Source organism: Cynoglossus semilaevis, chromosome Z (genome assembly GCF_000523025.1).
Source record: "Cynoglossus semilaevis isolate Cse_v1.0 chromosome Z, Cse_v1.0, whole genome shotgun sequence".
In the NCBI taxonomy this organism is placed as follows: Eukaryota; Metazoa; Chordata; class Actinopteri; order Pleuronectiformes; family Cynoglossidae; genus Cynoglossus; species Cynoglossus semilaevis.
The window spans coordinates 20845363-20866250 of NC_024328.1; the positions used below are offsets into that span (position 1 = coordinate 20845363).

A 20888-nucleotide genomic window follows, 5' to 3' on the forward strand; every position below is an offset into this window, starting at 1 on the left:
AGAAGAATGTTAGAGATGGAGCTACCAGGTAGGAGACAAAGAGGAAGGCCAAAGAGGAGATATATGGATGTAGTGAGGGAGGACATGCAGATAGTTGGAGTCAGAGTAGAAGATACAGAGAACAGGGAGAGATGGAAATCAATGATTTGCTGTGGCAACCCCTGAAAAAGGGACAAAGCCGAAAGAAATAGAAGAAGAAAGAGTAGTTCACAGAGTGATTCGTTCATAGCAAAAGATCAGTTCACAGTGAAAGATTAGTTCACAGAGAGTGATTCGTTTGCAATGAAAGATTAGTTCACAGTGAAAGATTAGTTTGCAGAGTAATTAGTTCGTAGTGTGATTTGTGAGGGATTTGTGAGTTCAATATGAAGAAATATTTCATATGACTCGGGAGTCACGAGTCATATGAAACAAATTTTGAACGAATCAATCGCGAACGACACTTCACTAGTATGAATGCATGTACAGCCAGTGTCTATGGTTTGACACCTCATAATTAAGACCACCAAACCCACAAACATGACAGCTGGATCCATTTGTATCCAGAGTTGTACTTGCCCGCCCGAGTCTTTCGTTGTTACTGCTGTAGCCAGTAACAACTTTTTGAAAAGGGGAGGTGAGCCAGAAGGTAAAATGTAGAGAGAAGGTTGGTGTCTTGGAGAATAAAAATAAAAAGTGAAATGGCTGAAAACTAGAACAAAATAGATGTAGTTCATTTTGGATGGCAGTTTGACAAACAAAAAAAAAAGAAAGAAAATCGCTGAGGCTTTGGAACATAGAAATATTAAGAAAGAGAAGCGAAAAAAAGCCACACCTATCAGATTAGTGAACAAAAGAACGAGCAAACAAAATGAGAATAAAGGAGGAAGAAGAGTGTAGAAGGTGGACTGAGGCGTTTTACTAAGTGAGTTCTCCTGCATGTGGCTGTCAGATCATTAAATGAGAACAACACTGGGCTGACACCTCAGCTCCGACATTTATACAAAGGTAGCATAATGATCTCTGTGCCATCACCTTGTGCAGTTGTTGGTGTTTCAATTCCCAGTTTTCATCATAGGTGAAACCGTTCGGAGCCCCATGACTCGGTCCTGGATGCACCAATGATCCACTGAGTACGTACTTTTTAAATATTTATTCACAACTCCACATTCACTTTATAGTATTTTCATCTGTTAGACACACTCTGGCTAATTTAAAATTATCACCTCATAGCCTCTGCAACTTCAAACAAACAAAAAAATAATAATTATTGCTGCTGCTTCCTTGGTACAACATTTTTTACAAAACCTGTTACAAATGCTGCTAACTGTTTGCAACTTTAACTGCATTTATTTCAATTATTTCTCAAGTTGCTCATGGTAGGACGCTTGTTTCTTTCAGCCCCTTGATATTTTATCAACTCTATACTTTTTGTCTCACTTAATGCATTGTTTGCAAGTGTTGCTCACATATATATTACTATAAATTCCATTATGAGATGTTTGCATAATAAAAACATTTAAAATAAATAATAGTTCTTGGTTCAACAGTGTCTTAAAGTCATGGATGAGTCAGTGTCTGTGTGCATGTATGTGCGTAGGATGGGCGAGAGAGAGAACGGTAGGGAACGTTGAGAGCAGTTTGAGTCCTGTCATGTTGAAGCGTTAATTATAGAGCTGTTAAAACACTGTTTATGTTCTGTTGTGCTCGGTGTGGCTAATAATAAAGACCCTAACTTCCCTGTTTCTGTTTACCTCTGCTGCGGACAAGCACAAAGTGAAGGGAGTTAGCCCCAGAGCTAACTGGAGCAGATCACCAAGTCTCCCCTGCACATTCTAACTAACGAGCTACCGTGGAACCAACCTTTTCACAGGCACTGTTCGGAAAAAAGAATTTATTTAATAAATCAAAAAATTAAATTATTATTTAAAAAATCTTTCTGTGTAACATCTTTCTGCGTAAATATGTTACAACGTGGACACGTGCGGCTTATAGAGAAGTGCGGCCTATATATGTACAATTACTTTTTCTTTTTAAGTTTGGTGGTTGCGGGTTATATTCAGGTGCGCTCAATAGTCCGGAAATCAGAGTATTTGTATTGAGGTAAAAATTGTCAAAATGAATTAGAAATGAATGCCTGAAATACCTCCACAAACAGAGAGACTACTTGTAACTCTGTGGAAGGCACATTAATTAGCAGGTTAAGAGACAACAAGATGGGTATTAAAAGGAGTGTCCATCGAAGAGCAGCTACAAAGGAACATGCCCAGTAGTAAACTTTTCCCACTGCAACATTTTAGACATGATTTCTTTATAAAAACCCAGGCTCAGACAGATTTTTAGTTTTGTTGTACTTTTCAAAGTGTAAGACTCTCTCGAGCACATTGACTCACTCAGTTCCACCTTCTCGCCCTGTTCTCTCTCTAACCCCTCTGTCCCTCTTGTGCAGAACCAAACACAATGGCAGTAGAGCAGTTTTAGAGTGTAAGTAACTAAAAACATCACTCTATTGTTCCAGTAGGAATAAAGAAAGTTCTAATTTACATACTGAGCTTATAGCTGTCCACTTGTGATCCCAGTTCTTAAGATGGATGTTAACCCCCAGTCTGAGCGGGTGCCAGAGTGATTAGGGGGACCCACGTTAGCAAACAACCCGCTGAAGTGCTCTCAAATTCTTTAGCTCTGCTAAACCTAATTTTGACCTGCCAGTAACAATGAGGGAGAGCTAATGAATATCCATCAGGTGGTGCTTTTGTCTTTGTGGGCTGCTTTAAAGAACAAGCCCTAGCTGCGTTCTAGTGATTAACACACAGGGCAACCAAGCTTTAGCCACTTACTTGACTCGTCCACCATTGTAAGCTCAGCTCATCGACTGACTCTTAGTAAGGAACCGAGGAAACAGCCTAATGGAGCCAGGGAACTGACAGGGCACCTGTTCCTGATTATTCTTATCTTGTGTTTCAATTAGAAAAGCTAATAGAAGAGTGAATCACAATGACCTCCAGCCACACATCAATATCCCGATGCCTGAAAAGTCTGCTCATTAAAACACACTCACTCACTGTTGGAATCTTCTGAAACCAAATCATGCTTCCAGCACTGTTAGTGCATATTGGGTTTGATTAAATTAAGTTCGCTGTCAATAATGAAACATTACTATTTTCATTGTTCTAGACTGGCTGTATTCAAAGCTGTATTTCAAAGTCACAGGTGAAATATGTTTTGGAGTGAGTTCACCTGAATACGAGCTGAGTGAAAATTGCAGATAAAGGATCAACACATTTTACAGTTTGAAACCATTTTAATTAAAGAGCCACCATATAACTTTCCCATCCCCGACTGTTCCTGCCTGGGCATTTGGTGAAGAGGCAGCAGCTGCTGGTGGTGAAGAGACACCAGTACTTTTCCAAGACTTGCTGTTTTGGGCTTGTTATAATAGACACCCTGCGCGTGATGTCTGCTGATTACTACACTGGGGTATAACGCAGTTTCTCTGTAATTTGTGGAAACATAATTTTTCAACGTTAGTTTTCAAAACACCCCCCGCCATCAGCCAATTGATAACAAAGGGAAGTCCTAAACCTGTGCAATATTAACAAAGCTGGTGATATATTTTAGTTGATACCACATTTATTTTAATAATTTAATACAAATAAAGAGTAATTTCCTATTTTACTGTTCCATTGAACAATCAATCACCCTGATAATACTGATTATTTCAAACATGGCTGTTGCCGGCCAAGCTTATAAAGCATATGTTTATAGAAGACAATGATTGATATCTTTCTCCATTGTCATATGATGGGAAAGTATTAAAAGTAAAAGTTTGACATGAAGTGTTGAGACCAGTGCTGTCATGTGTTGAAAGATGATCATTTTGGAGTTAAAAGATGAGATTGAGAGGATTTCAACGTAAACTGGTAATAAATTGTTACGGAGGAGAATGGAGGCAGATTGAAAATAGACAGAACCATCAATAGACTAGGTAGATAGATAGACTACATGTACAAAGAGAAGCAGGTTATGGAGAGGCTGTGGGTCCTGAGCAAATTGAGGCAGACATTAATGACGATGATGATGTTGAAGCCTCTCAAAAGCTGAAGACTCACACATGCAGGGGTTGTCAACACAATATGGTACTGCAGCTGGATGATGAATCACTAAGTTTAAGAGTTTAAATCCTATTAATTTTGTTGCATGACAAGTGCAAATTACAAACAACAGCTGAGTGAACTTTCCAAACACACAAAGTGTGTTATAATAATCACCGTCACAACCCCCTGACATTAGAGTCTGACATTTGCTTTTTTCACAGGACAAATTGTGGCACAGTCTAGTGACAGAAAACCAATGTATTCCATGGTCCATCTGTCACCGTGAAGCCATGTGAAAAAAGGAATGCATGTCAGGAATGCTATAGCATATGACTCTGTTTTGAACCACAGTGTATTATATGCAACAATGCCTTGGTAAAACAGTTAGCCAAAAAGAGTCACAGAGTTCATGGGAGGGGGAAAACAAATACAGGACGAGTCACCTGAGCAGCTATTCTTATCACTGAGTTTTTATGTAATGAATTATGGGAATTTTTAAAGAAAATCCGCAAGTTACTAGTTACTTAATAACTTAACTTACTTAATTACTGCAGCTGATCCAAGGGTCCAGTGTCACATACATGGTGGACAAACCGTTCCGTAAACACACACACACACAAAAAAAAACACAGTGTGGGTGAAGTAGGGCAAATGGTCAGTCTGAACTTTGATGAAAAGCATGCAGAAGTCACACGGTCATCGACCATCATTAAGACATCACTAGAGTTGATGATGAGGGGGGAAAGTGATACTGATGCATATACAGTACCTATCATGAATCGTAATTAACTATATATTTAATGTTTGTGTGTGTGGGCTGAGTTGGCGATGGATCGGTATAAGACTAACAGCTTTGGAGGGCAGGAGTTTAAAAGGAGTCAGAAAGAGAGTGAGGTAAATTCAAACAAGACATTAATCACTATGTTGTCGTGTAGAACAATGTTGCTGTTGTGGAAACAGATGAATAGAAGACAACCTGCCCTCATACCTTCTTAAACTGTTTTGTGGTTCAAAACAGTTTAAGCCTCACAAAAACTGTGAAAAAGAGAAAGTCAAACGTTCCAGTAACTTTGTAAATGACATGATGAGGCTGAATAAGAATTATCTTGTAAAGAAACATTTCATTGGAAAACAATCACATACATGTAGATACTACCACTGTCCTTTTAAGGACTCCCATAATTCCACTACTTCCGGTAGATCCACATACAGTGGATCAGTGACCTCCGCAACCTTTAAATTGGGGGGTCCTGCTTGTCTCAGAAGAATAAGAACCAACGAGCTTTTGTAGACACTATTGCCCACGGTGATAAATGCACTAGTAGCGTCTTTTTCTTAACTGAGTTAACCGGTAATTAAGTTACAACCAAAGCAGTTATTGAAAGGTTTAGAAGCGACAGGATTCCTTCTAACAGTTATCGTGTGAACCGGCATATCGACAATCAGAGACCTTTCCCCGAAGCGGACTTTCGGAACCAAGAGGACTCTCTGCACACAGTGGAACCAGACGGACGTCTCCAACTCTGGCAAGGACCCAAGACGGACTTTCCACTACCCTCTAAATACGAGCAGACGTTCACTACAGTAAGGCTGTGCATTTGGGCACATTAGTTCTATCTGTAGTATTGTTAAGTGCTATTTCAAACTTAGGGACAGTTTAAGTGCACACATTGAGTGTTGAATTGTGTTGTCCAAAATCTGTGCTGCTTTTATAGCTAGGCTGTTGCATGCGCTATCATCTTTTCCAACCTCCTTACTCGGTGTTACACCGTCAGTATTTTAGTGTTAACTTGTAACGTTATAAGTATTGGGATCAGGAAAACTTAGACAAAGTCCTTTGTTTTGAGTATAACATCAACAACATCACAAGCGCTGTTTCATTGTATCTGAGCGCATCTTGGTGTGCATACACAACACCCTTTCACACCTCCATGCACGCATACCAGCCTCACGTGATTCCTGTTGCCATCCCTTCTACCTTGCAGCTCTTCTTTCACTGCACAGTCACGTATGTGAACATGACTCAAGGGCTCAGTCGCTTGCTTGGTGGTAGTGATGGGAAGATTCTTTTTACTGATTCGGATCTTTGACTATGGAACAGTAAAATGATGAGTCGTAAAAGAATCTTAAAAAAATAATTTCATTCATTTCACAGCAGATGGCGCCTTAGCCCTATTGTGTTGTAAAGAAGGCTGCGGTTCTCCGACACTAAATACTAAAGGCAATATGGTTTGCTTCCACTGACAGTCTACAAAGATTAGTTCGCAGAGAGTGATTTGTGAGTTCAATATGAACAAATCTTTCATATGACTCGGAAGTCATGAGTCTTGAGTAATTCGTTCGTAGTGAAAGATTAGTTCACAGCGAAAGATTAGTTCACAGTGAGTGATTCGTTTGCAATGAGTGATTAGTTCGCAGTGAAAGATTAGTTCGCAGAGAGTGATTCGTTCGCAGAGAGTGATTTGTGAGTTCTATAGAAAGATTCATGATTCGGGAGTCACGAGTCATGAATCTTTTATACGACTCGGAAGTCACGAGTCATATGAAAGATTCATTAATATTGAACAAATCACTTGCGAACGACACATCACTACTTGGTAGCTAAGAGGCAACATCTCTCTCTCTTTCTCTCTCTTACACGACCACTCATGTACACATGCACACAGGCACGCACACACACACATCTTTGTGCCTTGTTTAGTTTATGTATCAACTGTTATCATTAATGTGATAGGATTGTCTTAATAAATGTGTTTATTTTTGTAAACTGTGTTTGTCTGTGTTATTACTTTATTCATTGAAGCCACCCAATTTGCCAAGAACTCCAGAAAAATCCATCAGATATTTAATTGTTTGTGAATACTATAGATTGTAGTATATTTGTAATACTTTATTTAGTACATAATTACTATATTAGTAGGATAACAACACAATTAAAGATAACTTTAATGAGACTGATTTGTGTTATTGATTTTGATACTGGTTAATAACACCGAGTGATCCTAAGCAGCACTCGACTCATTGCACTACATACATTAGCAAAATATGATGTGAGACTTAAGCTCACATCTTGAATTCGACAGGGGCGATGAATTACAGCTTCTTTTAGAAATTCTAGCTTATTAAGCATCACATGTTAAATGCAGGTCATTCCAGCTTGATATAACTGCTTTGATAATTCTTATTGACAATATGTGTTAAAATACTTTTTATTCAAGAATAAATACTAAAGTTATACCAAAATATCAAAACAATAAATTGATCAGTAGTGACAGATGGGGGGAAAAAAAGAAAAAAAGTTTTCAATGAAAGTCAATACCTGTCTGGCATAGTATGGCACCAAACATAAAGTAAAATAACTTTATAGCCGAGATGTATTTGTTGATACAAATTTTGAAGCCAGTAGTAATGTAACATTTAAGTAAAATGTAACAATATTATTATATACTGTTACTTTTTGTAAAAAAAAAATCGTATTTATCAGAACCACTCCACTGATATGAGAGCAATGACGGAGAGATCACGGTACAAAGCCAGCTATAAAACCGCCAGCCAACTTCCCTCTGTTTACAATCCTTCGGCTCAGACTGAAAGGCTGTTACAGAAGCCACTTATTTGTCCCCTTTGGTGGTGCAGTACGGTTTATCTTCTTCATACACATTTTGTTAGAAGAGCTCGGCTGCAACCATTTTTCTTTGAATTTCAAATTCAAGGTTAATTATAATCAACAATCTTAAATTTGCACTTTGACTTTTTGGTAACAGATTTATTTGATTTCAGGCGGCTGAGAAAGCTAAGAGGAAAAAGATTTAATCAAACAAACACACAGGTCATATGAAATATTATGTTGTGTTGTGACTCAGAGCAATATAATGTCACATAAAAACAGCATTACGGTATGCAGAAAACGGCTTTCCCATTCCTGACTCCTGAAAAGTCAGGAACCCAAAAGTAAGTAAAAGAAAAGTGGCTGCAAAAAAAGAGATAAAGAATGCACATATTAAATGTGACAGGAGGTTAAAAATGTTTACAATAAGATTTAGAGTACAACAAAAGATGGAATAATAATTTACACATATTCCGAAGGGAACTCCCAAGGGATTAATAAAGTTCTATCTGTCTATCTATCTGTCTATCTATCTGTCTATCTATCTGTCTGTCTATCTGTCTATCTGTATTTCTGTCTGTCTGTCTATATATATTCCTTTTGCATAGAGCATGTATTTAAAACATCAGGCAAAAACATGAGCAGCGTTTTACTGATAATGACTAACTCACACACTCTAATTTAATTTAATAACAACTTATCGAAACTGCTCTTCCATCTGATTTCTTCATTTCTGTCCAACCGTTGTCCACTGACAGGAACCTTCTAAAACCTCAGACTCGCCAAACCTCTCACACTTGCCAAAGTCTTGACTAATTTGCTGAGGAAATTAGATCAGCCGATGGCAGATATTAATCCTTTCAGAAAATTATAAGCCACAGATGAAACACGAAGCCAGCATGCAGTGCACGCTTACCATAGCAATTTAACCCACATTCTCCTGAGGTGTGATGTATCCATGACTGCAGCAATGAACTGCCCCTGCTGAATACATAATTTGGGCCCTCAAGCGTTCCACACAGCATCCACAGGAACACTCCACACAGAATTGATTTCATTCCAGAAGTCCACTGATAAATGTTTATCCCAGTGAATAAATGTGTCATTTTAGATAAATTAAACAAACAATAAATGGAAATTAGCATATCGGAAATGAATATTGTATGGTAATAATTGTAGATTGCATGTACTGAAAAATGGGTATTTGTATAACTAAATTAAGGAACATGGCCCTGATATTGAATAGATTTTTTTCATTTGTTAGACATATATTTACATTTAGATTTTGCACAATCCAGCAGTGACACAAGTGCTGGATCTGACCACTAAAAGTAATACCCTCGACCTACGTCGATGTTCTGTTCCTATGGTGCAACAAAACTCTATTTTGTTGGAACTCACATACTGAACATACATAAGTGTCTATGTCACTCACCTGCGCTAACACAGTGGTAGCATCATAATCTAGGACAGAAAAACAGTCTGACTTACGCATGGGAGGCTTAATGAAATAAGTTCACAAAAAAACACAAACTAAAAATAGTGAATGTAGCAAAATCCAATATATGGCGCACAACTGGTGAATGTAAACAAAGCTGTCTTCTGCGTATATAGCACTGCGTGACTACGTATTTGTCAACTAGTCAACTAGCCAACTAGTTCCTGTTCATGTTAGTTGGCTAGTTTTAGCACCGTACCTCGAAATATTGGAACAAGACTTTCATTATACATTTATTGGAGATAGCGGTGTTACCACAAAATGCCGTAGGTTGAAGATGTCATAAACCAGTATTTGTCAAATAGTGGGGGTGGGCCCACCTGGGGGGTGCTGTGAGGTTTTTCAAATGGAATATGGCACGCATAAGGACATAAGTGTAATTGTACCACTGCTGTAATACATGAGTGATAACAAGCCTCCAGTCACTAGGTGGCAGCAAGTCATACAGTGGTTTGTATAGATAAAAATATACACGTTATCAGATTCTTAATAGTGTTTCAATTAAGAAACACTGTCATAAACGAAAGACACCCTGTATTTTTTAATTTAATTTGCTGTAGTGGCCACTGTAAAGGACAAGCAGAGAAATATTTGGGATGAATTACAACTCCCAACAAAAGTTATTATTTTTTAAGTCAATAACTTGCTCTGTCTCTGTGACTAGGTGGACTACTGCTGTGGCAACCCCTTATAGAAAGGCAAAATTTAGACTTTAGGGCTTGCTATTATTTTAACTCATTTTGAAGAAAGAGTAGATTATATTGTATGGTCAAAGGAGGAAGTACGTGTGGTCCACATGTCACCTCCATCCAACTGTTAATCACACAACGTCATGACACATGAAAATTAATTATTTGTCATTGTGACACAGCACACCACTGCACACAATGAAATGTGACCTCTGTTTTTAACCCATCACCAAAGTGAACAGTGAGCAGCTTTAAGCTGCCCGGGGAGCAGTGTGTGGGGACGGTCCCATGCTCAGGGCACCTCAGTGGTAACTTGGCAGCTGGTGGACTCGAACCTGAATACTTGCGGACCCAAGTCTGCTTCCTTAGTCACTACAAGGTGTCAGAATAGCAAATCCTCACTCACTCGGCTTTTTGTTCCCTCTATTCTCCTGCACTGTCAATCTTAGATGGTCTTCTGAGCGATGCTGTTTGATTGTATTGCAGCTTTTTTTTTAGCCAAGATGGCGGTGCCCTAACCATACACAGCCAAAACATCGCTAGATTCGCCATCTATAACAGTGTTTTCTGTAGTAAAAACACTAGTGAAACTACGCTAGAACTATATATGACCGTAAGGTTATACTAGGTTTATGTTTGGACAGGGACAAGTTTGGACAGTTAGACTATGTAAACTTAGAGACGTGGACCACTCAGAGCCTTGGTCTTCTACGTCGGTCAGACCCAGCGGCTTACGCAACAGGCCGTCCACGGGGTCACCGGAGGCGATGTGAGAGTAAACAGAAGCGCGGTTGTTGCAGAGGTCTTACAGCTAAGCTAAAAGCTAACCCGTTTTGATCGCCGCTTCCCTTTATTCTGCTTGCCAATGTACGCTCCATAGAATGCCAACTGGATTACTTTAAGCTGGACTTAAAAAAAAAAGTCCAGCTTAAAGTAAGGTATTCTCATTTTCATGGCTAAACTCTTCTGTCCCTGATGAAGCCATTAGCCTGGACGGGCTAACGACATTCAGAGCCGTCAAGAGCCATGCTCTCACAGGTAAAACGTGGTGGTGGCGTTTCACTGTGGCGTTTGCATCTACACAAACAACAGATGGTGTAACAACGTTATCCTGGTCTCCAGTCATTGTTCCATGAACATTGAGTTTATGATTGTGAAATGCAGACCCTTCTACTTGCCCCAGAAATTCAATACTGTCATCATTGCTGCTGTGTACATACCACCCAGCGTAAACATCAAACAAGCATTTACCACTCTCTACCGTGTCATTAGTGACATGCAGTATACACATCCGGAGTTTGTTTTTATTGTTGCTGGGGACTTTAACCAAGCCAACATGACGATTGTTCTTCCTAACTTCCATAAGCATGTGGCTTTTGCAACCAGGGGGGAAATACACTGGACTTGGTCTACACCAACTTTAATAAGGTCTTTAGAGCAGCCCCCCCCCCCCCACCTCGGCTCCTCAGACCATGTCTCTGTTATGCTAAATCCAGCATACCAGCCCCTGCGCATCAGAGAAAAGCCTGCTGCGAAGAAGGTAAGAGTGTGGCCTGAGGGAGCTATGTCTGCACTGCAGAACTGTTTTGAATGCACTGAGTGGGACATGTTCAGAGAGGCTGCAACGGACAGTCAACACACAGATGTGGAAGAGTATGCTGCATCAGTGTCTGGTCCATGGAGGAGGTTACAGCAACAAAGACAATAATAACACGGGACAACCAGAAACCATGGATGAACAAGGAGGTGTGTACGAGACTGAGAGAACGTAATGCAGCCTTCAATTCCGGTGACACGGTGGCACTCAGATCAGCGAGAGCCAACCTGAACCGTGCCATCAGAGATGCAAAGCGTGTCCACAATCCAGGGTTTCTTTCATGACCCCATCAACACCAGACAACTGTGGCAGGGAATCCAGTCTGTCACAGACTACAAAACCCACCTTCATCCTGCCAGGATGACATCAGCTTCCTCAATGAGGTCAACAACTTCTTCAGAACATTAGAAGCTCTGAACAACATACCAGCAAGGAAAGCTACCCCCCACCACAACGATCAGGTCCTCAGGCTTGAACCCACTACTGTGCGGAGAGCTCTGAGAAAAGTCAACGCATGGAAAGCAGCAGGTCCTGACAACATCCCAGGATGGCTGATCAAGGAGTGTGCAGATCAGCTGGCCCACGTGCTCATCATGACATCTTCAAAACATGACTAAACCAGGCCATCGTCCCCTCATGCTTCAAATAATTCCAGTGCCAAATAAAGCAACCATCTCATGCATTAACAACTTCTAACCTGTTGCACTAACACTCACCATCATGAAGTGTTTAAGGACCACATCCTCACCATACTGCCCCCATCATTCGACCTGTTCCAGTTCACATACCAGCCTAACTGCTCCACTGAGGATGCCATCTCTACCTCTCTCCACCTGAGCCTGGAGCACTTGGAGGGAAAGAACACCCACGTAAGGTTGCTGATTCTGGACTTCAGCTCAGCATTTAACACGATCATCCACCAGGACCTATTATGCAAATTGGGCCCCCTGTGGCCTAACACTCCCCTGTGCAACTGGCTGCTGGACTTCCTCACTGACAGAACCCAGTCTGTCCGAGGGGGCAACAATACCTCTAGTGTCATCTTCCTGAGCACCAGATCCGAACCCTCTGCTGTTCACCCTGATGACCCATGACTGTCATCCCAGGCACAACACCAACCACATACTAAATGCGGATGACACTACAGTTGTGGGCCTCATTCAGGATGACAACAAGCTGGCCTACAGAGAGGAGGTATGTCATCTGGTGGACTGGTTTCAGACAGATAATCTACTCCTGAACATTAACAAGACAAAGAGATCATTGTCGACTTTAGCAGATCCCAACCCAGCCACACACTGATACTCAACAATGACAGAGCAGTGGAGGTTGTCAGCAGCACCAAGTTCCTGGGGGTGCACATCACAGACGGCCTTGGCTGGTCACTACACACCACCTCCTTAGTGAAGAAAGCCCAGCAGCACCTGCATTTCCTGCGACGGATGAGTAGGGCCTCCCTCCCCCCTCCCATCCTCTCCACCTTCTACAGAGGGACCATCGAGAGCCTGCTGACCAGTTGCATCTCCGTCTGGTACGGGAGCTGCAAGGCCAATGTTTGATCACTGAAAATGTTGTCTCGCCCTGTGTCTTGACTCCTTTGCTTCATCTGCCAACCTCATTATGTCAATTATGAAGTTAACTCGAGGGCAGACACCATCCTGCAATTTGTCAAGTCTGGCACATCACAAATTTATGTCACTACGATTACCCAATCTGACATCGTGGACATAATAACAGATGGAAATATCATCTAGACTGACCTTGGCTGTCACCATAGCATGACATATATGGTCTGGCGCACAGTTTATCTTCTTTGTGATGCAGCAATTTTAAAAAGCCAATGTGCTATGGATTAAATCTTCACTTTGATATTTTGACTTCAAAACAACTGTCAGTTTAAATTAGTGGATGGATCCTTTACACCACTCTTTTTATTTGTATTTGCAAATTTAGAGGCTGTCTCCATCAAACACAGTCATCGACCAGACGATGTATAGAGTTATACATTATCTGTTCTATATTACCATCAAATACACCATATAAAGACAGTAATGGAATTGCACTGATTGTACCCTCAGAACATTGTCTTTGTCATCATGTCAACGCAAGGAAAATCACTTTTAAATAATAATAATAATCACAGCAAAAGTTGACACTTCCATCTAACTTCTCCATATCCAACAAAACTACAGTATATTATCAACAAGGCTGTGTGTGTACACATACATACATAATGCATAAAAAAGAAATTCAACCCGAATATAACTGAAAGCTGAGACATCAGTATAATAAAAGTAAATATAAAAGAAGGTTTTATGGAATAACTACTAGTGTATGTACTCCAGTTCAAAAACTAATGTAAAACAATAATTTTAAAGTGTATTGTTGACAAAGCCTGAGGCTGCATTTATCATTATTCGTGTCAGGTCGTGTCTTTCTGTGTCAAGACATGAAACATCAACGGCAAAGAAAGAGAAAACTGAAGAGTGACAGTCGTAGAGATAATCTCCTACGGTTTATAGTTTCAGTACACTGAATCTGCTCCCAGGCAATTTCATTAGACGACTCCCATCACTGCTCCTACCATTTCTCCCATAGGCTCTATTTTTTTCTGCAGAGCTTTAAAGATCCCCCTCTGTTGATGTAACTCCTACGGTGCAGTACAGTGTTGATGAGAACAAATGCATGCTCATATCATTCCTTAAGATCCTGCAGACTGTGTCAACTATAGACATCATAACACTAAGGCACTTCTGGGCTTATATAGTTGTTCCACAAAATTTCTCCTCAGTATTTTCGAGAGGTGCTGTCACAGGATTTTTGGAACCATTTCTACACATATAGAAGCCAGCTGCTGGATAATTTAACATCACCAACTTTTTTTTTGGCTTCTATCAAAGTGAAAAACCTGTTTGCCCTAAAATAACCCTTATCTATACATGTAAGGAGGTCTACTTCAATATTGGAGCTGCTATCCAGCTAACCACTGCATAAACCTCAGCCCTAATACATATGCATCCCAGGTTGGAGTTGCATGTGCTGGCTAGTTTACTCAGGTTATTGTGACGACATCTTGAAGCCTGTAAATTATTGCTCTACTATAATTTATTTTTAGAAAATAGAGACAAACATGCTTTTACATAAAATTTAAAAGATACATCAACAAGTGGCAGGCGCCGTGATGACCAACTTAACCAAACATAATCGAGAACAATCAAATGCATTTTCCAGTTAAGGTCTCAAACTGTTAATGAACCAGTGGGAATTACTGGTTCTTCACTCTGTGCTTCACTGCTCTTTTAATTTGAATAATACAATAATTCTGGGGGAAACATATGAAAATGTAAGCAAAGAAACACAATTAATAATTTTCTGTCTATTTATGTAGATGTAAACGTTTACATGGTTGTATTAAAATAATACAATCAATCATTAAATGTCTGTGGGGTAACACTTTACACATTAGTGTTTTTCAAAATTAGGGTTGTCTAAAATGGGGTTGTCAGAAATGGCTAAATGGGGCAACAAGACAAAAACGGTTGGGAATCATTGTACCTTATTTAAGTGATATTGCAATGAAAAGCACACAAAAAGGAAAAACAAAAACCCACACAATACTACAGAAATCTTCATCTACTCCTGCATAGTCCTTTTCATGCTCATGAGTGAGAGTGGGAAACATTGTGCCGAGGGACCCAATACAAAGTCCAACAACCCCTCACCATACAGTGGCCTTTTCCTGTAATTCTGCATGTTTTGGGAATGATCTGAATAACCTGCATGGGAACTATACAAAAAGACTTGTGATCGAACAGGAAAATCAGTGAACTTCTTGCTGTAAGGAATGTGTGCATACCACTGTGTGGCTCAACAAACACAGGTGGCTCCTCCAACTTACTGAATTCTGCCTGTGCAGACAGGCTATTGTCTCAGACTGATGCAATTTTAAAGCAACCAGCAGCTCACAACAGCTGTGCCACAACATCCAGATAAACAGCTGGTATCACTTTAAATAACATCCACCCAGTCAGCTCTTCCTATTTGTGAAGCTGTGGTGTCACAGTGCCTTAACCTAAATGTCAGTCGGTGGTTCACAATGAAGCGAGGGAACCTACTGAAGTGCCTCTGGTCTGTATCTTTGGGAACAAAGTTGAAAAAATATGCACAATTTAACCTGCTGTTTACTTGGTTCCAGAACTAAGGGGGGTGGGGGGGGTGTCATGTACTCCAGGAGCAAAGACTTTATAAAAGTGACCGCAAGTGACGAAAAAAATCCCTTACACATTTTCATTGCTGTCGTGTATGAATCTTTACACAAAATACTGTTGAAAAAAATTCAAATTCGAATTCGAGGCAATAATCCAGGGTCCAGGAAAACATTAATAAAAACAGAAAAATTTGATTAATCTTTATATACATATACACACACACACATATATCTATCTATCTATCTATCTATATATACATATATATACATATATGTGTGTGTATATATATATATATATATATATATATATATGTATATATATATATCTATATATACATATATATATATGCCGTTCAGGAAATTAATCTTTAAATATATATACAAAAAATTTGAATATAGAGTATATACAAAAATCCTGAATATATATACAAACAGTCTGAATATATATACAAAAATCCTGGATATATATACAAAAATCCTGAATATATATACAAAAATCCTGAATATATTTACAAAAAGTCTGAATATATATACAAAAATATGAAGCATACTTGACCACACTGTACACATTGGTGCGCAGCTACGCCTGCACAACGCGCCAGGCTCCTGTATCTTGTGCTCACGTAGCGGGACGTATAAAGTATGAAAAAAAAAAAAAAATACATCAAAGCAACACAAGCAGATTCTGTATGAACATCTTTCACTCTTTGTTACTTCTTATACTTTTTTTTGTGCGGGTTGTGCAGGCATAGCTGCACACCGATACGGACAGTGTGGTCAAATACACTTCATATTTTTGTATATATATATATTCAGACTTTTTGTATATACATTCAGGATTTATGTGTATATATATATATTCAGGATTTATGTATACATATTCAGGATTTTTGAATATATATTCAGACTTTTTGTATATATATTCATCCATCCATCCATCCATTTTCATCCGCTTATCCGTTACCGGGTCACTTGGGCAACAGTCGCCACCCAAATCACATTGCACCGCACCAACCTCTCAAACCTTCCTGCAGGTGGTGAGTCCACTGGAAGGTACCAACCACCCTAACTGGGATTCGAACTTGCCCAGGAGGTGAACCCTGGGGTTCCACAGCAATGACAGAGACATTGCCTCAGGGCCAAAACGCCACATTTTGTATATATATTCAAAGCTTAATTTCCTGAACGGCATGCCATACTATATACTGTATATATATATATATATTATTTATTTTTGCAGTTTTTCACAGTTCTTATAAAACCTTAAAAACTTTCTTGACCTAAAACTCAGGTTAGCACAGAGATAAGTAGTGAGAAACCAAAGTGATGGCCCAATTATTATTCATGTAAAATGTGCCTTACATAACAAACAAAAGCATTCAAGGATGCTGCTGAGTGCTGTTTACTGTAGCCACTCTTACCTCTGGGAGAAAATGTCCCTGTAGGGGCTGCCGTGTTGCATGGCAATACCATATCCGCGGTCTGGTGAGTTGCTACTAACTGTGTAGAAGGCACAGTCCTCGTCATTATTAGCCACATAGTCCAGCACGGCTGCATCCCAGACAAAACCAAACCGCCCAAACTTCACCTGAAAGAAAGAGGAAAATGATATAAATGCAAGACATAGCAAACAGAAAGGGGAGTCTGATGATGTAAGAAAATACATCATCTACCAGTGGATTGGATTGTATTTTAGGCATATAATAAATTATAGTAATCTAAATTTATTTTTTCAAGAGCAAAGTTTTACAGACCCTTAGAACAGTGGTCCACAACCACTTTGCAACAGCTAATACCACAAGAGATCATCAGGTGAACCTATTATACATTGTCCACAAAAATACATTTTATAATTGAAGTTACCAAGGATGACATTACATGAAAGGAAAGGTGAGGTAAAACTGCTATCGAATTATTTCATGTTTAATTTATTAAAACGGTGTACATGTTGACAAGTCATTCTCTTCACCTGTGAAATGTGACACCGGTTTGAACATCAACAATATTAATGTTGAGGACTAATAACCCTTACTTTCTGCGTTCCAGGGAAACTAAGGGAGGCCTCGCAGCGCGCTCTTGTGGCTGCAGTGAGGCCACGTAAGGATGGATGGTATGTGAGTACGACCATTAACAATAAGTTTGAGGTTGAGTTTCTGTTGGATACTGGAGCCGAGTTGACGATTATTCCTCTGTCATATTTAAAGGCGAGTCTCTTCCATTAACATCTGATACCCAATATGCATATGGCACTGGTGGAGAAAGGATGTGTTTTCAGAAAACACGACCTGTGACTTTGTCTGTTGGGCCTGCTGAAGTTGTCACTAATTTATGGATTGGACAGGCATGTCAGCCATTGTTAGGAATGGATGTGTTGTTACAGCTTGATTGGAGCCTGGAGTTCTCAGAAGGGAAAGTTGCATGGAATCTCAGGAGTCTCCAAAAGGTGAGCTAGCATGGAATCCAAACAATAAGAATGAGTGCACACTTTTAGGTATGGATCCTGTGAAGTTTACTGATACCCCAGCCACGGTGCAGGACAAAGTAATGGTAAAGAGAATGCGTAGAGGACGCAATTGCCCCAGTGGCTGATACAGAAACAGCACTGGAAGAGGTAGAGGAGACAAAAAATGAGGCTTGAAACCACAGAAGAAGAAGCAGAAGTTGTGTCTGCCCCTGAACCTGCAGCAAGTCCCACTGAGCGTGTCAGACTGTTAGGCAGTAAGGCATCAAAAGAAGAGTCACCTCTCTTTTTGAGAAAGAGATTTCTGATGATTGGCTAATTTAAAAGTTTGTAGTTCTCTGAAGTGTGTATGTGTCTATTTCGGGGTCTGTGTATTCTGTTTATGTGCATGTAGTACTAGTGTGTGTGTGTGTGTGCAATAAATTATCAGAACAGCTCCCTCTGTTTTACAGCTTTGAACAGAGTGAGAAGGGAATTTTATTACTTTGGTTTTTCATTATTACTTCTAAATTGGAAAGATGATGTGCTTTGTACCAAGGACATTAGTAAAATCAGTTCCAGCCATTCACAACTGAAAATTACAGATATTTTCTTTAGAAAGAGATTGAAAATAATGACATCTGACCCAGTGAAAATACTATAAAGAAGTGATGAGCACAATAACAGTTTTTTTTTATATTCTTTCCTCTCATAGAAACAGAATGTGTGATTACTACAGACAATACTGCAATTGGTACAGCTGAAGATAAGGTGCAAACGTTACTTGGTGAAACTTATAGTGGCCATCCCCCTGTCTTTACACCGTCAAGCTCCAGAACTAACTTTAGTGACATAATAGGCACCACATGTATATGAGCAATATAAAGTATTATCCCTATTACAAATAAAGAAAGCTGGAGCCTATGAATGAAAATTGCTCTTGCTCGCAGCAGCAATTGCTGCAATTTATGAACAGCAACAATTTGCTAATAATAAAAAGGAGTTTTTGAGCCAATGCATCACAAAAACTCTGAATGCTAAGCAGGAGATTATTTATGATCCAGTCTGCCTGCGGACAAATAAAAAAAGAAAAAGAAAATCATGATTAGAGGAATAATGCATTAAGGAAGAAATCTGTGTTTCTTTATTTGTAGTTGTTAAAGCAAGTCACGGAATAGTTCTGTCTAAACCGGACAAATTATACAATATATATAGCTTTCATCTACCCATGTTGAAGGTGCTGGTATTTATTTGAGCTTTTATATACTTTTCTTGGTCTCTTTTAACAAAAGTTTATATATGACATTTCTAACACCATCTCATATTCCTCACATACTGCATCAGATCTTCTGGTTCACTTCTTTGATTAAAGGAGCTTAGATATTGTTTCTACCACTATTAAAACAAGGTCAATGGTAACGTGGGAGACAAGACAGTTGTAGGATTTAAAAAGTAGTTTTATGTTAGAATGAACTTGTACCGTATTTTCTGGACTATAAGTCACACTTTTTTTTATCCTTTGGCTGGGTTTGCTACTTATACTCAGGTGCAACTTATATATTAAAATATATAATTTTACATGTTTCTTATTTTCACACTAACAGCCACGAAAGGGTACTTCTTGTGTACCAGTATCTGCTACTCCTGTATCACTGAAAATTTACATGTTCGTTATTTTCACACTGACAGTCACTAGACTTATACCCCAGAGAGACTTATGGTCCGAAAAATATGGTAATTACATAAAGGCACCGTAAAGAGTCAGTTACTTTGTTAATTAGTTTGCTAGGTATTTCAGACCTATAGCTGCTAAGGCAGTTTTCTAATCAACTGTGAATTCTGCCACCACACACCAATGTAAAATGGTATATGTTTTTAGGGTTCACATGTCACATGTTTAAACATGTTTGTTCCATTTTATCTGCTGCTTCTCTACCTACCTTTACTGATAGTGATGTTTGATAATAGATCAGATATGAGCATAATTATGTAATATCTCTAAGAATCGTTTTCCTACGATATTGAGAACACAATGCCTGGGCTTCGCAAAAAATGATGTTTGCTCTAAAAATAGTTTAATGCCCCAGTGACAGATCAGTCAGGTGGTTGTGAGGTGAACTTGAATGAAACACCATTGTGGTGCCTCATTCTAAACAATTGTATTGCTCTCAACACAGCTTATCCAAACACCTTTTCCTTTTCTCACACTTTCAGCACTCTCTCTTCCTCACGCACATGTGCACTGTCACCACATCTCCTGACCCAACACCCATACCTGAAACTGGTAACTCCTACATAGCAAATGAACAGTAACATAATCAATGCTAAACAAATAAATAATAATTAAATTAATTTGAACTATATTGATCCCATATTTGGAAAATGTTCGTGTAAAAAGCAGATATGATGTTAACAGGCTGCCCGTAGCAAACGCCAAGCATGTGGTTTCTCTGGGAATTGAACCCAAGATCCACTGTTCTCTGCTTCGGAGGAAGGTGTGATAACCGCTACACTATGGGACTGCCCAAACAAGCTGCTAGTTACTAGATGGCAGCATTGTAGCTCATTTTATTAATCTATATTGATAATCAGGGGATTGTATGTAGAATGCTGGTGTCAGAAACTCTTACAGTGGTTTGTACAGATAAATAAATAATACCAGGCTCTTAATAATATTTCAATTTGTTTTGTTTTTTTTACTCTAAGTCAGTCTCCATTGATGTGGTAATGGCTGTGATGTGTACTTGAGTTTTCCCTTGAGCATTCATTAAGTGCTT

At 39.3% G+C, this 20888-nt stretch overlaps 1 protein-coding gene across 3 annotated transcripts in view; it reads right to left on the reverse strand.

Moving 5' to 3' along the window:
• The window catches only part of grid2 (glutamate receptor, ionotropic, delta 2), a 254308-nt gene that overhangs the window by 53157 nt on the left and 180263 nt on the right, over nucleotides 1–20888 (reverse strand). For all 3 annotated transcript variants that reach the window (XM_008336887.3, XM_025053042.1, XM_017043061.2), the window contains exon 12: nucleotides 17093–17259. In XM_008336887.3, the coding sequence (XP_008335109.1) occupies nucleotides 17093–17259 (167 nt within the window). The remainder of the gene's footprint in view (nucleotides 1–17092; nucleotides 17260–20888) is intronic.